General features: G+C 37.6%; 1 protein-coding gene across 1 annotated transcript in view; it reads left to right on the forward strand.

Moving 5' to 3' along the window:
• The window catches only part of LOC102832689 (kelch-like protein 13-like), a 262,216-nt gene that overhangs the window by 63,576 nt on the left and 178,837 nt on the right, over positions 1-19,803 (forward strand). Inside the window, exon 2 of the mRNA XM_006872116.1 lies at positions 17,457-17,530. Within this exon, the coding sequence (XP_006872178.1) occupies positions 17,481-17,530 (50 nt within the window). The 5' untranslated portion in view covers positions 17,457-17,480. The remainder of the gene's footprint in view (positions 1-17,456; positions 17,531-19,803) is intronic.

Here is a 19,803-nt window from a genome sequence, read left to right on the forward strand (position 1 = left end):
TTTGTTGAGTGTTTTTATCAGGAATGGATGTTGGATTTTGTCAAATGCCTTTTCTGCATCAATCAATATGATCATATGGTTCTTTTGTTTTTTCTAATTATATGGCAGCTTATGTTGATTGTTTTTCTAATGTTGAACCATCCTTGCATCCCTGATATGAATCCTACTTGATCATTATGTATTATCTTTTTGATGTGGTGCTGGATTCTGTTGGCTAGGATTTTGTTGAGAATTTTTGCCTCTATATTCATGAGGGATATTGGTCTATAATTTCTTTCTTAGTGGTGTCCTTCCTTGGTTTTGGTATGAGGGTTATGTTTGCTTCATAAAATGTATTAGGAAGTTAGTTGTCCATCCTCCTCTATATTTTTGAATAATTTGAGTAGAATTGGTGACAGTTCTTCCCTGAATGTTTGGTAGAGCTCACCAATGAAGCTTTCTGGGTCTGGACTTCTTTTGGTTGGGAGTCTTTTGATGATCTGATGTTCTTCTTTTGTTATGGGTCTGTTCACGTTTTCTACTTCACTGTGTGTAAGTTTAGGTAGGTCATGTTTTTCTAAAAATATGTAACCCTCTCTTCTAAGTTTTCCCAAATTTGTTGGAATACAACTTTTCATAGTATTCTGTTATTATTCTTTTGATTTCCTTTGGTTCCATTGTGACATTGCCCATGTGGTTTCTAATGTGTGTTATTTGTGTCGTTTTCCTCTTTCCTTTTGTTAGGTTTGCCAATGGTCTGTCAATTTTGTTAATCCTTTCAAAGAACCAGCTTCTTGTCCTATTGATTTTTTCTATAGTATTTCTGTTTTCTATCTCATTTATTTCTGCTCTAATCTTTATCATTTCTTTTCTTTTGGTCACTGTAGGTTCCCTCTCTTGGTCTGTTTCTAATTGTTGTAGATGCTGTGTTAATGTGTTAATTTTAATTATTTCTACTTTTGGATGTTTGCATTAATTGCAATAAATTTTCCTCTCGGTACTGCATTCACCATGTCCCAAAGAATTGTTGAGTTTGCATTCTCATTTGTTTCTAGGAACTTTGTGAGTTCACGTTTAATTTCTTTTACTACCCAGTTGCTTTTCAGCAGGGTGTTATTCAGTTTCCATGTATTTGACTTCATTTCCTTGGTCTTCCTATTGTTGATTTCTAGTTTAATAGCATTGTTTTCTGAAAAGATGCTTTGTAGTATTTTGATATTTGTAAATTTATGGAGGTTTCTTTTGTGCCCTAACACATGGTCTATTCTGGAGAATGTTTCATGTGCACTGGAAAAGAATGTGTATTGTGCTGTTGTTGGGTTGAATTCTCTGTATACATCTATGAGGTCCAGTTGGCTGATTGTGTTGTTTAGTTCTTCTGTGTCTTTGTCAATTTTCTTTCTGGTTGTTCTGTCCAATTTGAATGCAGTGTATTAAAATCGCCCACGATTTTTGTAGATTCGTCTATTTCTTTCTTCAAATGTATTAGAGTGCTTTATATGTTTTGGAGCTCTTTCATTGGGAGCATAGATATTTTTTATGGTCCTGGCATCTTGCTCAATTGACCCTTTAATCATGAGATAATGTTCATCTTTATCTATTATGCTGGTTTTTGCTGTAAAGATTATTTGATCAGACTTTAGTACTGCCACTCCTGTTCATTTTTAATTGCAATTAGCTTGGTATGTTTTTTCCATCCTTTGACTTTAATCTGTTTTTGTCTCTGTCGGTAAGATGTATCTCTTGCAGACAGCATATTGAATAATCTTGTTTTCTTGTCCATTCTGCCACCCTCCGTCTCTTAACTGGTGCATTGAATCCATTTACATTTAGTGTAATTATCCATGTTGTTGTTGTTAAGTGCCATCGAGTCGGGTCCGACCCATAGCGACCCTGTACAGGGTTTCCGAGGGTGTAAATCTTTACGGGAGTAGAAAGCCTCATCTTTCTCCCGCGGAGCGGCTGGTAGTTTCGAACCGCTGACCCTAAGGTTCGCAGCCCGATTCGTAACCACTACGCTACCAGAGCTCCTTGTAATTATCCATAGGTATGGATTAATTGCTGCCATTATGTTTTTTTTTTTTTTTGTGTGTGTGTGTGTGTGTGTGTGGTGGTGCTGCTTTCTTTGTTCTGTGTGTCATCCTTTGCTGAGTTCATGCTTTTTGTGTTCTTTCTTGTGAGTTTCCTTATAGTTTTAATGTTTCTATGTTCTTCTAGGATTTTTCATTTTTTTGGTATGTTGTGAAGTGTTAATTTTCTTTGAAGTTACCTTATATTCTATTAAATTTCCCCTCCATTTAGCACAGTCTATTTTATCCTGTAATCTACCTGACCTTCTCGCAATCTGGATCTTTGTACCTACGTGTTTACCTTCTTTCACATTATAATTGTTTTGATCATAGACTGATCTTCCAGAGTCACAGAGTTTGTTCTTATAGTTTTGTTCTGTTCTCGACTCTTCCTTCTGTCCATTTGGTCTGGGAGGTGCTGCCACATATCTTAATCTCTGGTTGTTGTCTGTTCTAGTTGGTTCTCAGTCCACAGAATTCCCTTTAGGATGTTTTGTAGCGCAGGGTTCGCTTTGGCAAAATCTCTTAGCTTCTGTTTATCCTGAAATGTTTTGATTTCACTGCCATATTTGATTGATAGCTTTGCTGGATAAAGGATTCTTGGTTAAAAAAATTTTTTTTCAGGGTTTTATATATGTCTCCCCATTGCCTTCTTGCTTGCATGGTTTCTGCTTAGAGATCCAAGCTTAATCTGACGTGCTTGCCTGTGTATGTTACACTTTTCTTTTCCCTAGCTGCTTTCAGGATTGTCTTCTTATCTTTGATTTTGTATAGCTTGATTATGATATGTCCCAGTGATTTTCTTTTGGGATCTATCCTTCCTGGGGTTTGTTGAGTTTCTTGAATTTTTATCTTTTCACTTTTCAGAATGTTCGAGAAATTGTCTTCCAGCAGTTCTTCTACTATTTCCTCTGTGGACTTGTGTGATTCTTCCTGTTCTGGAATGCCAATAATTCTTAAGTTATTCCTCTTCTTGTCCAACATGAACTGTAGGCCTTCTTCAGCTTTTTTTTTGTCCTGTTTTCTGCTTGTTCTTCTGGCTTAGCAGTATTGAGAGATTTGTCTTCCAGCTCACTAGTTCTGCCTTCCATCTCTTCTATTCTACTCCTTTGCCCTTTCAGTGTATTGTCTATTTCTAATATTCTATCATTGATCATTTGGACCTCTTTCTGTAGGTTTTGAATTGTTTCCAATCAAATCTTATTTGATTCTTCCTGTAGTGCTTTCCTGACTTCTTCCTTATTTTTCTCCATTCCATTGTAAAGTGTTTTGAAACATTTTATAATCATTTTTCTGAATTCCTTCTCAGGCATTTCCAAGGCCTGCACCCTTCCAGAATGTAGTCCTGGTCTAACTCTAGGTCATTTGTCTCAGACATGTGATCTTGTTTTTGGACATGTGCTGATATGGTCATCTGCTTTTGCTTCTTGGACATGTTTAGTGTGTATCTGTGGACTTGATACTTGATTGAGTGTGTTGTGGTATTTTTTATGTTTTCTGTTTGCCTCTAGGCAGTTGTGATCAGGATGTGGTCTTCCCTTTTCACTCTTCTTATTGCTTAACTCAGAGTAACCTTGACAGGTGTTGTCTGCTTCCCAGGTGTATGGCAGCTGGTATTGGTTTTTGCCTGGATTTTGGTGTTTTGTAGAGTGTGATTGTATTGACTATAGGGCAGCTGTTGCTGTCTCTTTTTGGGTAATATAGGGAGAGAAAGAGCCCCCCAAAGGTAAAAGGGGAAACAAAAAACAGCAAAACAGAAACAGAAAAAAACAAACAAAAAAACCAAGAATAACAAAACAAAAAACCAACAAGAAAAAAACAAAACAAAACAAAAACTAGATTGGATGCTGTAGTCTATAATCGCAGAAAAACAAGAGGAAGGAGAGAGAAAAACAATCTCTAGCCTAATCTGAGTATAAATTGAATGCCCTCTTTCAGCCTCTTGCCTTCAAGGCCTCCAGATAAATTTCAAGATGTCACTGTTGGTTGTTATGCTGTAGTTCCGAATTTAATTTTTGGCCTGTTTTGTTTTTAAACTGTCTTTCCCTCTCCACATCCCTTTTTCTGGCCTTTTCCCTATTAAGAAACTATTCAGGGCCGGTTCTTGGCCTGCTGGTCTCTTTAAATGCTGAAAGTATTTGTGCACATGTGCAGCAGAAGAACCCACCTATGGTGAGGTGGGCGGTGTTCACCCCCGCATCTAGTCACCAGAATGGAGGTGCACAAACAGTGGGGATCCAATGAACAGATACCAAAAAAAAAAAAAAAAATGAGAACAAAGGAAACCAATAGTGTATTGTCCACCTTTGCTCCGAGGTTCCTGCAATGTTATTCCGTGCATGGTGGGTTTGCTCCCGATTGGTCTTGCCATTTGGTCTTACCCAAGTTGTTGACTCCAAGGTACTGAGCTAGGCAGTTCTAAAGTACCAGGTTTCTTACTTCCACTAAAAGTTCCACTAGCTGTAAGCCTTCAAACTTTTAAAATATTCCTACCTATGCAGTTCAGAGTTTTGGACCTCTGCCCTGAACCCTTTTCACCTAGTATTCTGTGGTATTGCTGACGGAGAACTTCTCTGCACTTCTACCCTATCTGCCATCAAGCCCTGCCCTCTGTTTGTTTTATTTTTATTGTGTCAATCTCTTTATTTGCAGTCCTGGTGTAGCACTGTAGGATAAGCACACGACTGCAAGGTTGGTTTGAACTGCAAGGTTGGTGGTTCAAACTCACCAATCTGCTCCTAGGAAACCCTATATAAGGTTGCTATGAGTCGGATCCAACTTGACGACACTTAACAACAACAACAATCTCTTTTTTTTTTGGAGTCATGGTATGGAACTGTAGAATAAGCACTGGAATGCAAGGTCATTTGAATCACAAGGTCGGTGGTTCAAACTCACCAGCTGTTCCTCAGAAACCCTACACAGGATTGCTATGAGTCAGAATTGACTCAATGACACTTAAAAACAAGAACAACAATCTCTTTATTTAGGTAGTGCAGTGGCTTCATATGATAAGCATTGGACTACGAACCCCAAAGTCTGTGGTTTGAACCGGCCAGTTGCTCCATGGGAGAAAGATGAGGCTTTCTTCTCTCACAAAGATTGAAAGCCTCTGAAACCCTATACAGATTGCTAAGTGCCAACGCGACGGCACTTAACAACAACAAATTTCTCTTTGGACACTATAAAAAATAGAACAAAAATGTCTGTCTCTTTATTTGGAGTCCTGGTGTGGCTCTGTAGGATAAGCACTGAACTGCTAACAAGATTGGTGGTTGAAATCCACCAGTCATTCCTCAGAAACTCTATACAGTGTCACTGTGAGTTGCAATTGACTCAACAGCATTGACCAACAATATCTGTTTATTTAAAGAGCATTGGTGGTATAGCTGTTAAGCACTTGGCTGCTAGCCACATGTTGGTGGTATGACCCAAACAGCTGCTCCAAGGGAGAAAGATGTATCAGTCTGCTTCCAAAAAGATTACAGTATTACAAACACTATGGGACATTTTTTTTTGTTGTTGTTCTATATGGTGACTATGAGTTGGAATCAACTTGATGGTAGTAATTGTTGTGGGTTTGTGTTATTTATTTAAACTCTAGTTTTACTCATGCTTCATTTTCCTGCTGTGTTTTCCTCTAGTTCTTTGAGTTTGTTTAATATTACATTACTCCTATCTCTTCATTATGAGTCCCGGTATGGTGCTGTGTGTTAATGTACTGGACTATAAAGTCGATTTGATCTGCAAAACCGGTGGCGGTTCAAGCTCACCAGCCACTCCTCAGAAACCCTATATAGGGTCACTCTGGGTTGGAACCAACTTGATGGCACTTAACAACTACAACAACATCTCTTTATTATTGAAGCATCCATAAATGTGATTTTTTTTTTTTTCCTCATCATCTTGTTCACATTGATGGGTCATTTCCCCTAGTTTCTTTATGTGCTTTGTGATTTTTTAAAGATGATGTTAGGGCATTTTAATTTTACAAGGTTTTACTTGATTTCTTGATTCTCCCAAGTATTTAATGGCATTGACAGTGCTACTTTCTGTAAGAAAGTCTTAGGCAGGGAGAGCCTTCAAACTTTGTGAACTCCACTTCCTCACTGTCTGTTATACCTTTATTTCAGACATTCCAGACCAAACAGAATAGAGAACACATATAAATCACTTCATCCTACAAGGGGCACAGTCCTCTTTCTTTGGTTATTTCTCCCTATTCTGATCTATGTGAGCTGCTTATCCATGACCATATTTTCTGTCTTTAGCAGCTTCCAAAGTGTCTAGAAAGTTCATACTAAGTGAACCATCAGTGGGGCTGTGTGCACCCCTCCATCCTTGTCTGTGCTGTTTTTCCTGCTCTGTGAGGGACCAGTTATCTCAGAGCCAAGATTTGAGACTCTTACCATGTTCAGGTAAGCTCTGGGTTGACTGGGACTGACAAGCTTCTATCTACCACAATGAAAGAAGGAAGGGCAGACAGATTTTGAACGGACCCCTAGAAAGATTTATAATATTCATTGTAAAGTCAGAGCTTGTGGCCTTTCCATATACACAGATAAGTAGGTTGACTGTGGGAATAGGCTTTGTTGAAGCTGTCTGGCTGCATGCCTCCCAGTCATTTTTGAGTTTACAGGACCAAGAATGGGAGGGGCAGGGTGAGCAGATTTGTTTTCTGTAGCCTGGGACCAGCTGTTGATTTAAGTCTGTATGCAGCTCCTTATTGTTGTTCTCCGCCCATCAATTCAGAGTCCCACAGGTCTGAGAAAAAAATTTCTTGTTGTGCTTCTTGGTGTTGTGGTGGATAGGTTTGCAACTTATCTACTTATGGTGCCATTTCTCCAGACTCTGGGTTTAGTCTTTTTGTTTGGAGTTTAGACCTAGAAGTGACTGCTATCATAATTCTACCCTAGACTGTAGTATCAGATACTGGTCAGGAGGAAACCAGATAGGTTGATCACTTACATAAAATGTGTGTTCAGAAATCATATCATCTATAGCCTTTATTATAGTGAAACTTCTGTTGTATACAGTGTTACAGATCTTGGTAAGTTTGCAGATGTGGGAGTATATCACAGCGACCAAGCAAGTTTGAAATTTACACTAGGGAACAGTCACCACGCAGGTTAACATCTAATAGGTACTCAAGTATTTTAGAGTTGGACCTTTTCAGTGCCACAGGATGGAGGGGAGCGTGATGCCTTTGTCATGTGTGGAAGCTAAGTGATTCTATAACACACTGTGACATTTTTAAAAATAAACTTTTGTAGAACAAATTATTTCCCAAAGAATGAAAATCTGATTTCTTAAGTTCAAATTTTGTCATTTTGAGATGATTTTGAATTTTAGTGATGCTGCTATATATAACTTGATGTAGGATGTGCAATTATGTCCAATTTTTCTACATTTTGCAGTTTTTGATTTTGTGGCATATAGCACTTTTCACTGATCATTTCTGTCAGCATTCTTTTCTTATCACAGTATTTAACAAAATTTTATTTGAAGACAGACTATTATGGAAAATCTTAAAATTTATTTTATATAACATTAGTTTCGTTCATAAACTGGCCTTACATAATGTAGGTGAAATTGGTTAGGCATATCTCAAATCCCATTATGTGTAAGCCATGGGTGCTTGGACAGGATCAGGGAGACATGAATGATTTTAATTAAAAGCTAAGTCATAAAATGGAATCTCTATGTGAAATATTATCTATCTATATATAATGATACTTAAGAAATATTAAATTTTTGATTCACTTGAAATAAATGTTTAAGAATAAAATTGGTTTAATTCATATACGATACCTCACCTATCACAAGTAGGTCTGTGTCAGTTTTAGGCTCAGAGTAATGATTGCTATTGTTGTTGGGTACCAGTGAGTTGTTTCCAGCTAATAGCAGCTCTTTGTACAACAAAACGAAATGCTGTCCAATCTTGTGCCATTCTCACATATGTGATGTTTGAGCCCACTGTTGCAGCCACTGTGTCAGTCCATCTCATTGAGAGTGTTCCTCTTTTTCGCTGGCCCTCTCCTTTACCAAGAATGATGCCCTTTCCAGGGAATGTCCCTTCCTGACCACATGTCCAAAGTACATGAGACCAAGTCTCTTCATCCTTACTTACAGAGAGCTTTCTGGCTGTACCTCTTCCAAGACAGATTTGTTTGTTCTTTTGTCAGTCCGTGGTAATTTCAATATTCTTTGCCAACACTGTATTTCAAATACATTAGTTTTCCTCTGAGCTTCCTTATTTATTGTCCAACTTTCAAATGCACATGAGGTGATTAAAAATAGTATGGCATGGGTCAAGCTCACCTTAGTCCTTAAAGTGACATCCTTGCTCTTGAACAGTTTCAAGAGGTTTTGGGGTTTTTTTTTCCCAGCAGATTTTCCCAATGCAATGCATCATCCGATTTCTGGATGACTGTTTCCATGGGTGTTGATTGTGAATCCAACTAAAATTAAATCCTTGACAATTTCAGTCTTTTCTCCACTCATCATACTGTTGTTTATTGATTCACTTGTGAGGATTTTTGTTTTCTTTACATTGAGTATAATCCAAACTGAAGCTGTATCCTTTGATCTTCATCAGTGAGTACTTCAAATCCTCTTTGCTTTCAGCAAACAGGGTTGTGTCACCTGCATATCGCAGGTTGTTAATGAACCTTTCCCCAATCCTGATGCCATGATCTTCATATAGTCCAGTTTCTCCGATTCTTTGCTCAGCATAGAGAGTGAATAATTAAGGTGATTGAATATAATCCTGACAGTCCCTTTTCCTGGTTCTCCCACTCAGTATCTCCTTGTTCTATTTGAACAAGGTCTATGTACAGGTTCTGCATGAACACAATGAAATGTTCTGGAATTCCCATTCTTCACAGTGTAATTCATACTTTCCTATGAGCCACACTTTTGAATGTCTTTACGTAGTCAATGAAACACAAGTAAATATCTTTCTTGTATTCTCTGCTTTCGGCCAGATACACCTGACAAAAGCAATATCCCTGAATCTGGTTTGACTTGCTGGCATATCTCTTTTGGCGTACTGTTTCAACCATGTAATATTACTTGCATGTAATATTAATGATATGTTCACTTTTTTCCACATTCTGTTGGGTCACCTTTCTTTGGAATGGGCACAAATTGGAATCTCTTCCAGTCGGTTGACCAGCTAGCTGTCTTTCAAATTTCTTGACATAGACTAGTGAGTGCTTCTTGTACTGCATGATTTGTTGACATTGTCCAATTTGAATTCTGTCAATTCCTGAAGCCTTGTTTTTAGCCAATGCCTTTAAGTGCCACTTAGCTATAAAAAATCTTAACCCTTTCCCATGTATGCTTCAGATCTTTCACAAAAAGTTAGACACAGGTAAAGTTCCTAGTGTAGCCCTCTCCAAGTGTGTTTTCCTCACTGCCTCTTTTGAGGTAATTGTTGTTGTTGTTAAGTGCCTTTGAGTTGGTTCCAGCCCATAGCAACCCTAGGGTTTCCAAGGAAGTACTGGTGAGCTTGAATAACCGACCTTGGGGTTCAAACCAACTTTGCAGCCCAGCACATCAGTGCCACATCAGGACTCCTATGAGGAAAATACTATCCCAAATTTAAGGAGCTCTAGTAGCATAGTGGTTAAGAGGTGGGCTATTAACTCTAAGGTCAGCTGTTCTAACCTAACAGCTGATTGTAGGTGAAAGATGAGGCTTTCTACTCCCATAAAGATTTACAGCCTAGGAAACCCTACACAGGGTCACTATGAGTCAGAACTGACCCCACAGAACATAACTACCACCACCACTATCCCAAATTTAGGCGTTCTGGTGTGGTGCTGTGGGTTAACGTGCTTGACTGCAAAGTCAGTTTTAACTGCAAGGTCACTGTGGTTCAATCATAGCAGCTGCTTCTCGGGAACCCTATTCAGGATTACTATGAGTCAGAACTGACTTGAAGACATTTAACAACAACTATCCCAAATTTGGTGTTTGCGGTTTTTTTTTTTTTTTTGTACAGACATGCATGTTCATGCACGTATGTAATGCACATATGTGTACATACATGTATTGTATATATATAGATATAGATAGAAGGAGCCCTGATGAATTTTTTTGGGTTAGGCCTTTAGTTAGTAACCACAAAGTTGGTGGTTCAAACCCATCGGCCGCTCCATGGGAGAAAGATGAGGCGGTCTGCTTTTGAAAAGACTTACAGTCTCAGAAGCCCTATATAAATAAGGTTGCTAAGAGTCAGAATTGACTCAATGGTAGTGTTTTTTTGTTTTGTTTTTTGGTGGGTTTGGTCTTATATATGAAGGGGCTTTAAAATGTCTGTGGAAAAGAAATCCATTATCTTTTAATTCCATTTTTTTCTGTGAACTTGTCATCCCCTAGTATTTTTAAGATTTATAGAATTAGTATTGTACTTCTTCAGTTTGTCTTTTTGTTTATTTTTGGCTTAATGTCATGCTTTTGAGATTTGTCTGCTGTTGTATATCCAGTTATGAAAACAAAATATTAACACCCTCTACTTTATATCTTTCTCCAACTACAACCCATTTTTCTACTCCTTATTAAAGCCAAACTCTCTGAAAGAATTGCTTGGACTTGTCTCCTTTTCCATCCTCTGTTTTTCTCTTAGATGTGCACTAATCAGCCTTTATCTCCATCATTTCACCTACACCACTCTCACTAATGTCTCCAGTGACCCTCACGTTACCACACCCAGTGCTAGTTCTCAATTCTTGCCTTACTCAACCTCTCAGCAGCATTTGGCACATTTTAGTCATTTTCTCATGTAGTATCCATTCTTATTCCTTTTCACTAATACACAATATAAACTTAATTTTTTTTCTCTGTATGTGCTCATTTCAGAGGTGAAAATTGTGCCTCCCATTGGTATTCAGTTCTTTGTTTATTAATAATATGTATTTCCAGTGTATATTATTTCCTGTAATTACCATTGTGCTGTATCATTTTATTGATTGACTTCTTGTTGCTGTTAAGTGCTGTTGAGTCTGTTCTGACCCATAGCGACCCTGTATAGGGTTTCCAAGGAGCAGCTGATGAGCTTGAACAGCCGACCTTGCAGTTCAAATGTATATGTGTGAGACAGAAGTTATTAGTCCTTCATTGCCTGTCATGTGTATTGCTAATGTTTATTCCCCCTAGTTTATCAATTCCCTTTGACTGTGGCATTTTTAAAGTACAGAGTTTTAAATTTTTCTGTCATCAGACTTAACTCTATTCTCCTTCATGGTCTGTGGCTTTGGGGTCCTGCTTGTTTCATGTGTTACCGAATTATAAGCAATATCATGTATGTTTTATTTTGATAATCTTTTAGTTTCATTTTTTACCTTTAAATCTTCGACCAACTTGGAATGTATTTTATGGTAAGAAGGAAAATAGTGTATACCCTTGCTAATTTTTTTCACCTAAGTATATATCCAGTTGTTTCCAAATCTTTTTCCTTTACTGGTTTGATAGGCCACTTTACCCATACAGTAATTGACCAAATACCAAAAGAGTTGTGCAATAACATCAAGAATGTCATACATAAATAAATTTAAAAATGAATTTAAAAAAGAAGAAAGAAAGAAAAGACCAAAATGGATGTCAGAAGAGAATGAACTCACTCTTGAACATAGAGAAGATAAAGCAGATGGAAGAAAGGATAAAGTAAAAGTAAAAGAGCTTAACATCAAATTTCAAAGGTCAGCTTGAAAAGACAAAGTAAGGTATCATAATAAAATGTTCAAAGACCTGGAATTAGAAAGCCAAAAGGTAAGTACATAATCAGCATTTCTCTAGCTGAGATAACTGAAGAAAACTTCAAGTCTGGGATTGCAATACTGAAAGCTCCTATGAAAAAAATATTGAATGATGCAGGAAGCATCTAAAGAAGATGGAAGGAATATACAGAGTCACTTTACCAAAAAGAATTGTCAATATTCATCCATTTCCAGAGGTAACATAACAAGAAAAACTTAAATAGTTCAACAACCTGATGCAGTGCTGGAGGCACTCACTCATCTATTCCAAGAAATATGAAAGACAGCTACCAAGAAATATGAAAGAAATATCAAGCTACCACTTGATTTGAAAAGATCCATATTTGTGCACATTCCAAGAAAGATGACCCAGTGGAATGCAGAATTCATCTAATATGCCATTATTATCACATGTAAGTAAAATTTTGCTAGAGATAATTAAAATACAGTTATAGTAGTATGTTGATAGGGAGCTGCCAGAAATTCAGAAGAGGACGTGGAACTAGAGATTTCATTGATGATGCATCAGATAACATTTTGACTGAAAGCAGAGAATATTACAAAGATGTTTACTTGTGCTTTATTGACTATGCAAAGGCTTTTGACTGTGTTGTTGTTGTTGTTAAGTATCGTAGAGTTGGTTACAACCCACAGTGACCCTGTGGAGCAGCTGGTGAGCTTGAACTGCTGACCTTGTGGTACAAACCAACTTTGCAGTCCAGCGTATTAGCCCACAGCTTCATACTAGGACTCATATAAAACTGTGTAGATCATATCAAACTATGGATAACATTGCAGAGAATGGGAATTCCAGAACACCTAATTGTTGTCACAAGGAACCTGTACATAGACCAAGAGGCAATCATTCGAACAGAACAAGGGGATACTGAATGGTTTAAAATCAGGAAAGGTGTGTGCCAGTGTTGTATCCTGTCATCATACTTATTCAGTCTGTATGCTGAGCAAATAATCTGAGAGGCTGGATTTTGTGAAGAACATGGCATCAAGATTGGAGGAAGCCTCATTAACAACCTGTTATATGCAGATGACATAACTTTGCTTGCTGGAAGTGAAGACAACTTGAAATACTTACTAAGATCAAAGATCTTAGTAGCCCTCAGTATGGACTGTACCTCACTTTAAAGAAAACAAAAATCCTCACAACTTGACCAATAGATAGCACCAGGGTAAATGGAGAAAAGATTGAAGTTGTCAAAGATTACATTTTTCATGGAAGTAGCAATCAAGAAATTTGTTGCACAAGAGTAAATATGTCAGTTTGAGAACTAACTGATACGTGCCTGACCTAAACCACAGGATTTTCACTTGCCTCATAAGCACATGAAAGCTGGATCATGAATAGGAGGATTGTAGAAGATTTGATGCATTTGAATTATGGTGTTGGTAAATAACATTGAAAATACCATGGGCTGCCAGAAGAACAAACAAATGTGTGTCACAAGAAGTATATCCAGAATGCTCTTTAGAAGTCAGGATAGTGAGACTTCGTCTCTTGTGTTGTGAACATGTAGGACTGGACCAGTCCTTGGAGAAAGACATCATGCTTGGTAAAATGGAGGGTCAATGAAGAAGAGGAAGACACCCGACGATATGGATTGACACATTGGTACCAATTGTGAGGGTGGTGCAGGATCGGGCAGTGTTTCGGAATCAACTCAATGGAAATTAACAGCAACACATTGCCTGTATATTTTAGTTCCTTTTAGTTCCTCACTAGTTCTTCAAAGGAACTTACTTGTTTCACTTTAAAACCACTGCAGTCTGGTTCCCACAACCTATATTGAAACTGCATTTTTCTTTTAAAAAAAAAAAGGTTTCAAAGGACCTTGTAGTTGTCAAATCAAGTAGCCATATCTTCCTTGAAGGGCACAGAACTGAAAACTATTGAATATCCTCTAACCATTCTTCTTCCTTCACTTTCATTTCATACTTCTCTTAGTTTTTATCCTACCTGTTCACTTTTTTCCTTGGTAGCTTGTCTTCCTGTGTTTTTTGGCTCACAGTATTCTTTTGGATCCCACCTTCTTCTTGCAAATATTCCCCTGAATAGTGTTCCCTCTACTCATCACTTTAGCTGTCACTTAACTGAAAAAATCCTCCAATATTTATATTTCTAGTTTCAGCCTAAATCCAAATGCATAATTCCAAATTTCCATTAGCTGTTATATGGTGTGTGACATGTTGTTGTTTAGTTAAGTTGCTTCCAACCCATAGCAAATCTGTATAGGGTTTCCAAGGAGAGACTTGTGAGTTTGAATCGCCAACCTTGTGGTTCAGACTGACCTTGTGGTCGAGTACTTATCTTACAACATGACACCGGGACTCCTGGGTGACATAGTCTTCAATATGTGTATATTAAACTTGTTCTCCTTGCTTTCAATGTTTTTTCTTCTTTTGTACACCCTACCTTACTTGATGTCATGACCATTGTCCCGATTACCTAAACAGACTTCTTGATTTTGTCTGTGATGGCTACTTATTCCTTTAATATCTGTCAATGGTTTGTCAGTTAGTAAGTCCTAGTCCTTCCTGGCTAGTCTCAGAACCCTTGGCCGAGCCCTTAACTCATAGCATGACTATAACCCAAAGCCACGGCTATCAATTTGACTCCGACTCACGGCAACGCTGTTTAGAGTTTCTGAGGCTGTAAACCTTTAAGAGAGTAGAAAGCCTCATCTTTCTCCCACGGAGAGCTGGTGGGTTTGAACTGCTGGCCTAGCAGTTAGCATTCCAGTGCTTATCCTACAGCGCCAATAGGGTTCCTCACCTTGACTATTGTTGTTGCTAAGTGCTGTTGAGTTGGTTCTGACTCATAGTGACACTGTATAGAGTTTCCAAGCTGTGGCTGGTGGGTTTGAACTGCCGATCTTGTGATTCACAGTCCTGATATACAGTGCCACACCAGGAATTTACTGGTCTGCATACTTTTTCTTTGTCTCTGATTCATCCCTCATGCATACAGTGCACTAATTTTCTAATACAAATATTTGATAACTCAAGTTCACTGTTTAAAAACATTTTATTGTCTGACAAATATCCCATAAATATATCCACTCCCTAACCCCAAGTAAAATCAATTTAAAGACATAAAAAGGGGGAAATTCAAAAGGACAAAGAGAACACAAATGGAAACACTGACAAATGTACAGTCAAAAAGAATTTTGAACATACAACAAAGGAACTTACAACTTTGACATATTTCTCTATAGGAACCAAGAAGAGAAACCAACCTTTTCCTATAGAGCTCGTAACATCTCACAAATTGTAGGCACCTGGTCTGTGGAAGGCTGATGAGTCATGCGATTGTAAACAAGTGCTAATTGTTGAAAATCTTTAAAATTAGCAACTAGTGTCCCATGCCCTATTGCTCACTTTCTGATTTTCAGGAGACTAGTGGTTTTTTATCTGGAAAATTGAATTAAAGAGCCCTAGACTCAGAGATAAGATGTGGTGTGGCACTGTAGAATAACCACTGGACTGCTAACTGCAAGGTCGGAAGTTCAAACCCACCAGCTGCTTTTGTAAACCTTAGACAGGTTTGCTGAGTTGGAACCGACTAGATGGCACCTAACAACAACAGGCTCAGCCATAGGGGTTTGGTTGAAAACAGGACGTTAAGAGAAAGTTTGCATACCTACTTTTAAGGCCTATGTGTTCCACTCTGGATACAGTTCTTGAAACAGGATCTGGATTATTTATTTTTCACATCACAAGCTTCCTAGTAGTAATCTAGATACAGTAGTTTTTTTCATTTTGCACATCACAAAAATTGAGTAGGCTAACCAAACCTAACTTTTTAATTTGTTGTTTTTGTTAAGTGCCGTGGAATCACTTCTGACTCATAGTGACCCTGTGTAGGGTTTCCGAGGAGCAGCTGGTGGGTTCGAACTGCTGACCTAGTGGTTTGCAGTCCAGTGCTGATCCTATAGTGGCACACCAAGTGTCCCAGCTTTTCAACAAGCTTCTCAAAATCCTTGTACCCATTCAACCTTTTTAGAAAAGGTAAATCAAAGGACAGCCAATTTTGAAATGTTTAAAATTTTATTAAACAATTTTTGGGGCTAACTTAACTTCTTTACTCATAATAAAGAGATTACAGGCAGAAAAAACATGATTGGTCAAATATAAATGCTATATTGTCATTTTGTTTGTTTGCTTTTTAGAGGTATGAAGGGTTAAGAAAAGGACTTTTTTTGTTTGTTTGTTTCTTTTGTTTTACCCTCAAGTGGCAAGAAGAGGTAGGGAACAATGAAACTTCTCCCCTCTCACTCCCCCACCCCCGCTGAATTATTAAAGGTCTTTACATAGCTTAATAAGAAACATAATTTTATGAACAAACTAAATAGAAAAGAATACAAGGGCTTCCAAAAGTTTGTAGAATAATTCCATTATCTTTTGATTTTATGTTTTCTCAAACTTTTTGAAGCACCCTCATACATTTAGCCCTGAGCTGACTGCTTGCCACAAGGTCTGCAGTTCAAACCCACCAGCTGCTTCTCAGAAACCCTGTACAGAGTTGTTATGAGTTGGAACCAACTCTATGGCACTTAACAACAACAAATACATTAATTTTATTTAAAGGAAGAAACTTAAGTAAATCATACATTTTAAATTCTCAATATAGTTGAAATACATACATTTAAAATGAAATACATGCTCTCTTTTCAATGGCATATGTTACTTAAAAGAGACATATTAGATATAATTCATTTTGTGGTGCTGTGGGTTAATGCGCTGGATTGCAAAGTTGGTTTGAACCGCTGGTTTTGAACCAGCTGCTCCTTGGAAACCCTGTACTGGGTCGCTATGGGTCAGAACCGACTCGACGGCACTTAACAGCAGTAGTACCTGCTGTTCTCCCACAAATCAATAACCACTGAAACAAATATTCTGTGCAGTTCAGCAAAACACTCCTATGCCATCACCTATTTCACACCTGTAAGATTTCAAAATATTATATTACTTTTTAGCCTGTATTTTGTCCAACCACCTCTAAACTTGTGAGCCCTGCCTGTGGGCTTCTCAACCTCCAACTCCTCTTGGTAACATGAAAATTAGTGCTGTCTCTGTGTTCCCTTGACAATGGTTTGCTTCAAGTCTTCACTTCTACCAACTCTTTCCTAACCCAACTTCACATAAACTCCTCATGCCTTTTGACTCTAGGCTTTATCTAATTGCCTGTATACTTAGTTGTTTTTCCATGGGTATTTGTTAATTCATAATTCTACATAAAATGTAGTCAATACTATTTAATATTGAATTTTGTGATAAATTGATTAAAGCAAGTTTTTTAATTACTTAATTTTCATGGTGGTGATGGTTGTGTACCATCTAGTTGATTCTGAATCACAGTGACCCTGTATAGGATTTTTGAGGCTGTAAATCTTTACAGGAGAAGAAATCCTCATCTTTCTCCCTCAGAGCAGTTGGTAGATTCAAACTGCTGCCCTTCCTTTTATAAGCCCAACTCCTACTCACTACACTACCATAGTTAGATGAAATATATGTACATGGATATACAGTTTTTTTTATGTGAATAATAAAGCAATATTGTAAAGGTAGCATAATTTTTGTATTCTAGTATTGATTTTCATAGTAAATATTGACTTCTTTTTCTTCTGAACAGGTCATTATCCAACTTTTCGAGGTGATGGATCATCAGCATAGAGGGGAATTGGTTGCTGCAATACTCCGTAACCGGTATGTTTCTGGAAACCTAAAAAAAAAAAAAAATTATATGTCTCTTTTGCCTAATTATATACCTAAGATAGTAAATATTCAATAAATCTTTGTTCAGTATCTGACAGAAAATATAGTCAAGAAATATTCGTTGCATGAATGAATAAAAGAATGCATGAGTAACAAAGAAATGGAAGAAATAACATGTTAGCAATGGTGTGTCCTTGAGCTCATGAAAAATCAGAGAAAGTAATTGGAAATCATAATTGGAATACATTTGAGCGCCTGAATTTTAGTCAGTGGAAAATTTATTTGCATTTTTATTTTAAAATATAACAAAGAATAAATGCAGGTATCAATTGCTTAAGTGTAGATGTTCCAACAAGGTATGATTTTTAAAAGTAGGTTTGCCAGAAGGTTGCATGTGTGCATTTCAACTATTTAAAAATGCAGTTAAAACCTTGTTAGGGAGTCATTATGAGAAATTTATAGTTTCCTTTGATAATTTAAGATTTTAAATGATCATAATTAACATAGCTTTTGTTTTGAAGATATGAAATAGTATCCCTTATCCCATAGCCCATAGCTTGTTTGTACATTTTAGGCAAAGCATTTCAAATAGCGTGCTACAGTTGTCTGTATCTTGACTCTGGTAGTGGTGGTTATGTGCCGTGGAGTCAGTTCCAACTCATAACAACACAGTATACGGTTTCTGAGACTGTAAATCTTCATGGGAGCAGAAAGCCTCATCTGTCTCCTGTGGAGTAGCTGGTAGATTCGAACTGCTGACCTTGAGGTTAGCAGCTCAGCTTGTAATCCACTACACTACCAGAGCCCCTTTATTAGTGGTCTAGTCTTGGGAAATTTTGTTAACTGCTTTGCACCTCAGCTTGTTTATCTATGAAATGGGAATAAGAGTACCAAACATCAGAGTTGTTGGGTAGATTATCTAAATATGTATGTGTGTGTATGTAGTGCTTGGCAAATAGTGAATGGTATATAAGTGCTAATATTATATTGAAATGTAATTGTGGGATTTAAAATTTTTTAAAAAACATATTAATGTGTTTCTGAAGTACTTTAAAATTTAGGAGTATTTTAACAGAATACAAAAGGAAGAGGTAGGAAAGAAACATTTATAAAGTTATAGTTCATTGCCAGATACTATACTTGGGAGTTTACATAAGAATCTTATTTAGGCTTCATGTTTGTTGGAAATGTATGCTATCATGTGGGCAAACATTGGATACTGACCCTAGGAGCTGTGAGGTAGACTTTAACAAAGATAATAGAAAGTAGAACTGAATAAGACCATGGCAAAAAGATGTGTGACCATGTTAGGTGAAAACATAAAAGAGTAGATAGGGGCATGTTTAGAATTTACAAAGGTGAATTGACTATGTAAAGTCCAAGCATTGCTGGGTAAACCCAAAGCCCAAACCCACTGCCTTCAAAAGTTTATTTAGACTCACTGTGATCCTTTATCTATCTATCTATCTATCTATATATATATATATACAGATATAGATATAGGATCCTTTATATAAATATATATACATAAAAGTCCATTTCAGCTCATTACTGTCTAAGATATCCATGTTTATGCGTTCCATTTCATTTTTGACAACTTCCAATTTTCCCAGATTCATACTTCGTACATCCCATGTTCCAATTTTCAAAGGATGTTTACAGCTGTTTCTCTTCATTTTGAGTTGTGCCCCATCAGCAAATGAAGGTCCCGCGGGCTTTTCTCCCATGGGCTTTACTCCATTCGCATCATCATGGTCAACTCTACTTTGAGGAGGCAGCTCTTCCCCAGTCGCCCCTTCCAACCTGAGGGTCTCATTTTCCGGCACTATATCTGACAGAGTTTCTCTGCTATTCATAAGATTTTCAGTGACTAAATATTTGGAAGTAATTCGTCACTCCTTCTTCCTAGTCTGTCTTTGTCTGGAAGCTCATCTGAAACCTGTCCACCATAGGTGACCCTGCTGGTTTTAAAATACTGGTGACATAGCTTTCAGAATCACAGCAACTCACAAGCCACCACAGTACGACAAACTGACAGACAAGTAGAACAATTGATGCATTTGAGTTATGTTGTTGGAGGAGAATATTTAAAGTGCCATGGGCTTCCAAAAGAACCAACAGATCCGTGTTGGAAGAAGTGCAGCCAGAGTTCTCCTTGGAGGCCAAAATGGCCAAACTTCGTCTCTCATACTTCGGACATATTGTCAGGAGGGACCAGTCACTGGAGAAGGATATCATGTTTGGTAAGATGGAGGGTCAGAGAA

The sequence above is a fragment of the Chrysochloris asiatica genome, unplaced genomic scaffold (assembly GCF_000296735.1).
Source record: "Chrysochloris asiatica unplaced genomic scaffold, ChrAsi1.0 scaffold00183, whole genome shotgun sequence".
In the NCBI taxonomy this organism is placed as follows: Eukaryota; Metazoa; Chordata; class Mammalia; order Afrosoricida; family Chrysochloridae; genus Chrysochloris; species Chrysochloris asiatica.